Source organism: Octopus bimaculoides, chromosome 2 (assembly GCF_001194135.2).
Source record: "Octopus bimaculoides isolate UCB-OBI-ISO-001 chromosome 2, ASM119413v2, whole genome shotgun sequence".
Lineage (NCBI taxonomy): Eukaryota > Metazoa > Mollusca > Cephalopoda > Octopoda > Octopodidae > Octopus > Octopus bimaculoides.
In genome coordinates this window covers 41,529,894-41,534,784 of record NC_068982.1, presented here as the reverse complement: position 1 = coordinate 41,534,784, position 4,891 = coordinate 41,529,894, and the positions used below count along the sequence as shown (strand labels likewise).

General features: G+C 36.2%; 1 protein-coding gene across 2 annotated transcripts in view; it reads right to left on the bottom strand.

The window, feature by feature from the left end:
* Window positions 1-1,052: 1,052 nt before the first annotated feature.
* Window positions 1,053-4,891, bottom strand: part of LOC106884231 (anaphase-promoting complex subunit 4) — a 96,100-nt gene continuing 92,261 nt past the window's right edge. For both annotated transcript variants that reach the window (XM_014935494.2, XM_052976733.1), the window contains exons 25-26: window positions 4,462-4,570; window positions 1,053-1,419 (exon numbers count right to left, since the gene is read on the bottom strand). In XM_014935494.2, the coding sequence (XP_014790980.1) occupies window positions 1,174-1,419; window positions 4,462-4,570 (355 nt within the window). In that variant the 3' untranslated portion in view covers window positions 1,053-1,173. The remainder of the gene's footprint in view (window positions 1,420-4,461; window positions 4,571-4,891) is intronic.

Sequence of the window (4,891 nt, the reverse complement as noted above, 5' to 3'; positions counted from 1 at the left end):
ATATCTGGATTTGTTGTGAAAAAATGTTTTCAGGGCAGGCAGAGATAGTAGATTCAGAAAATTCACATAGGTTGGCTTTCTTTCTTCCTAACTTTTGGAAAAATGGGTATTTCTAAATGACAATTTCAACAAATACCATTCGGAGTGTGTAGAATACGATTATATCAGAATTTAATAAGGAAATAAAACTAGTGGGATAGCACACATATATACTGGCACTCATCACATTATTTTATCAAAACATTTATAATCATAACAAATTCCAATATAATCTGAATCTACACCATCCAAAGTGCATTTGTAGAAAATTTCATTACAATATATCTATGTTTCTGAAAGTTTTGAGGAAAGAAATTCATTGTAGGTATGCTTCAACTAACAATGGCCGATTACTGCATACCATTATGCATGCATTACAAGAAGTTCATAGTGAACATATTATTTTAAATAATAATAGATGGAGGAGGTGCAACCACATGGTTCTGTATTCAGTCTCACTACATGACACCTTGGGCAGTGTCTTCTACTATAACTCTGGGCCGACCAAATCCTTGTGAGTGGATTTGCTAAACAGAAACTAAAAGACAAAGCCTGTCATATGTGTGTATGTGTGTATATAAATATATATATATATATATATATATATAGTATCCTTCATTTGCAATTTTCTGCATAAACATGTCTGGTCATGAGGAATTATTACCTTGCTTGGAAACATGGGTTTGCAACAGGAAGGGCGTCGGTCATAGAAAATCTGCCTCTGTCTGACAAATTCTATCTCACCCATACAAGCATGGAAAAGTAGATGTAGTAAAGACAAAACAACAATAAATAGTATAAGAGATATAACTAAACCTTGGTGCACACCACAGCTATATTCATAATTAGAATAACTAAGTCATGAAGATTTAAGTATTTCTTCCAAGGATGCAGAATGACACAAGTGATAGAATATGAACTGTCAGTAAAATTATGGCCAGCAGATTAATTCGCAACTGTGCTAATTCATCCAGATATAACTCAATAACAAAGAAAGTTGGTAACAAAAAGAGTAGTTACAAGAGATTTATATAAAATAATTTTGCTTTATTCCATGGCATTGATAAATTGCCATCATCTCAAATCAGTCTCAATTACATTAATATGTACACCTTTCTACAGAACTATTATTCATTATTCTGTTTCCATAACACTAGTGTTCTCCTTGTCTTCATCATCTGCAGCTAGAGAATCACCCTCAGCAGTGCTTGGTTCAGGAGCTTCTGCAGCTGATGTCCATGCTTCGCTCTCACTTTTATCAACCGTTTTGCATTCATTCGCAGAAGCTTCGTTGCAGCTAGAATCAAACATTGTGTCATCGTCTTCATCATCTTCAGCGTCGAGCAAAAACACACGACAACGGCGTCGGGAGGAGAATAACTGCCAATGAAAGAAACAATTTTTATAAAAATACTGTTTTAAAAATAATGCTTTAAAATGGCATTCTTTGGAGTTCTTTTTTTTTTTTCAGTCAATCACTCTTTCTCCCCCCACCCCTCTCTCTCTCTCTCTCTCAAACACACACAGATATTGACAGAAAGACTGGTTGGTTTTTAGGCTTTAAAGGTTGTCTTTAATAATAATTCCTAACGTAGGCACAAGCATGGCTGTGTGGTGGAAAGTTTGCTTCCCAACCTTTTGGTTCCAGGTTCAATTCCACAACATGACACCTTGGGCAAGTGTCTTCTACCACAGCTTTGGGATGACCAAAGCCTTGTGAGTTGATTTGGTAGATGGAAATTGAAAGAAGCCTGTTGTATGTGTGTGTGTGTCTCTTTGTTTGTTATCCACCACTGTTTGACAGTTAGTGCTGGTGTGTTTACGTGACCATAACTTAGCAGTTTGAAAAAAGGAAACTAACAGAGTAAGTACCAGGCTCTAAAAAGTACAAGGGTAGGGGCATTTGAATAAAATTCTTCAAGGCAGTACTCCAGAATGGCCAGTCTAATGGATGAAACAAGTAAGCGGAAAAACAGATAAGTACAGGGTCATAAATTTGGAGTGGAAAGGTTATTCACTTATACCAACCCCAGTATTTAACTGGTACTTTATCAACCCCAGAAAGACAAAAAGTAAAGTTGACCCCAGCAGGATTGAAACTCTGAATATAATGAGCTGGAACAAACAGCAAAGAATGCTATCCAACATTCTCTTGACTCTGCTAATCCATCACCTTGCTGTATTATTATTATTATTATGATGATGATGACGATGACGATGACGATGACGATGACGATGACAATGAATACTCTGATGTAGTAGTAAATGTCCTGATACAGTAATAAATGCCCTGATTACCAGGCAGTGGTTCTCATGGCTTCTGATCTTAACTGATTGGAAGTGTTATCAGTTACGTTTTATTTTGGGGTAAAAGATGGGCTACAACAAATATTCTACTCAATATTCTACTCAAATATTCTACTCAATAGCAAATTTGCTTGTCAGTTGCTTGACCATAACTAGTTGAGCCTGTCCCTTTACCTTTCATCCTTTCGGGGTTGATAAATTAAGTACCGCGGATCTTTTTTAAAACGGGGGCCACATTTTTCATTAACGAAACACTTTGAAACTTGGAACACTGGTAGAATGTGTCATATAAAACATCTTTTTCTCTTAGTCTTCTTAAAAAAAAAAGAAATCCATAAATTATTCCATGTTAAAGTTGTCGTATTTCTGTAATTTCAACCAATCACTGACGTCCATTCAGCCGATATACATTAAGTGCCGACTACATAAACAAACGATTCTGAAACAATTAACCCTAACCCTAACCCTAACCCTAGGGTTAGGGTTAGGGTTAGAGTTAGAGTTAGGGTTAGGGTTAAAGCAAATTTAAAATGAAAAAAGCAAATAAAACGAAGGTATGAAGATTAAATACGCTTTACATCGTTTAATGAGCCAAAGGAATAAATGTAAACAACTGAATACTTGTCAGTGATTGGTTGAAATTATCGAAATAAGACAATTTTTTACATGAAATAAATTCGGATACAAAAATATTTTTCTGTTCTATAACACAAAATAGATAAGTATACGAAGTTTGAAAGTCTTTCGGTACCAAAAACACTACGTAAAACATTAATGAAAAATGTGGCCCCCGTTTTAAAAAAGATCCAGTACCGGTTGCATACTAGGGTCAATCTAATCCAAGAATATGAGTTATGTGTATATTACCAGGGAACAATGCTCAGCTTCAGTGACATAATTTGAACTGTTGACAGTTTAGCCATTAAACTAGCACTTTAATGAGTATCAGATGACAAATCTCAAACAATCATAAATAAGCAAGACTGAATAGAAAATAAGACATTGTTACTGGAGAGACACTAATCATATCAAATCACCCACTCCCTGTTATCGGTCACCATAGTGTTTTCCAAGATAGCCTGGCTGGCACAGATTTGACAGTAATTTATAACTGACTGATTTTTGTAGTATTAATCAGTAATACAGGTTGGTAGTAAATTCAAACTGGCCATATCTGGCTCATATTTCTACCTGTTTTATGTCCAAACCAGCCAGATTCAGCCTCACATACCTACTCTACAATGTCATTCTAAAAACAATCAATCACATCATTCTAAAAACAAATGATCACATCATCAAAAGTGCAAAGCTATAAGATTATATACGATTAGCCCTTTAGCATTCAGATTACTCTGTCAAATGCAATGCTTAGTTATTCACATTGTTCTGAATTAAAGCTGAATAAGAGGAGGAAAGGAATGTAAACTTGTGCAAGAACACAGCACAAACACTATGGCATAACCTTACATCATCATCATCCTCCTCATCATCTGTTTTCCATGCTGGCATGAGTTGGACAGTTTGATCAGAGCTGACAAGCTGACCAATCTCCAGTTTGATTTGGCTTAGTTTCTACAGCTGAAAGGACTTCCTAATGCCAACCACTTTACAGAGTGTGCTGAGTTCTTTTTACATAGCACTGGCATGGGTGCTTTTACATGGTGCCAGCATGGGCACTATTACATGATGCCAGCACAAGTGCTTTTAGCATGGTGCCAGCACAGGGTTCTTGCAGGCCAATCCTCTTCAGCAGGGAGAGTAGCAGTAACACTTCACTTCTGCTGTGGAGGATGAGTCTTCTTGAGTACATCAATCCGAGTAGTCTCGAAAGGTCTTCCACCAGGCCAACAACATAAAAATTTGTTTTAAATATAAAACATGCACACACATCTTTCAACTATCAAAACAGAACTATTACACAAGACATATAGAATCACTTCCAATTCTATGTTCATAATGATTTCTCTATGAACAATATAATATAAAAAAAATATTTTAATTTTCTTTTTTTTAATGACAGTCTTAAGATCATTAAATCATTAAATATGTTGTTTAATATTTTCTGCTAAGGTCGTCAATAATAAAGGTCATCCCAATGTAATAACGACCACTTACCACAGCAGCTACTCTTCGGCTTCCACTGACAGCAAAGTTACGAGCCTTCATGTTATCTAGGACACGACAGGTTGAGGGATCAATGTGGTCACCAACATTATAGCAAGTGCTGCAATAAATTATGAAAAGTCTTGTTAACTAATACACTCAAGACATACGCATGTATAGAGAGGCAATTTAAACATAGAGTAACAATGTCAAATCAATTAGGATAAAACTAAGATATATATATGTGTGTGTGTGTATGTATATATCATCATCATCGTTTAACGTCCGCTTTCCATGCTAGCATGGGTTGGACGATTTGACTGAGGACTGGTGAAACCGGATGGCAACACCAGGCTCCAATCTAATTTGGCAGAGTTTCTACAGCTGGATGCCCTTCCTAACGCCAACCACTCAGAGAGTGTAGTGGGTGCTTTTACGTGTC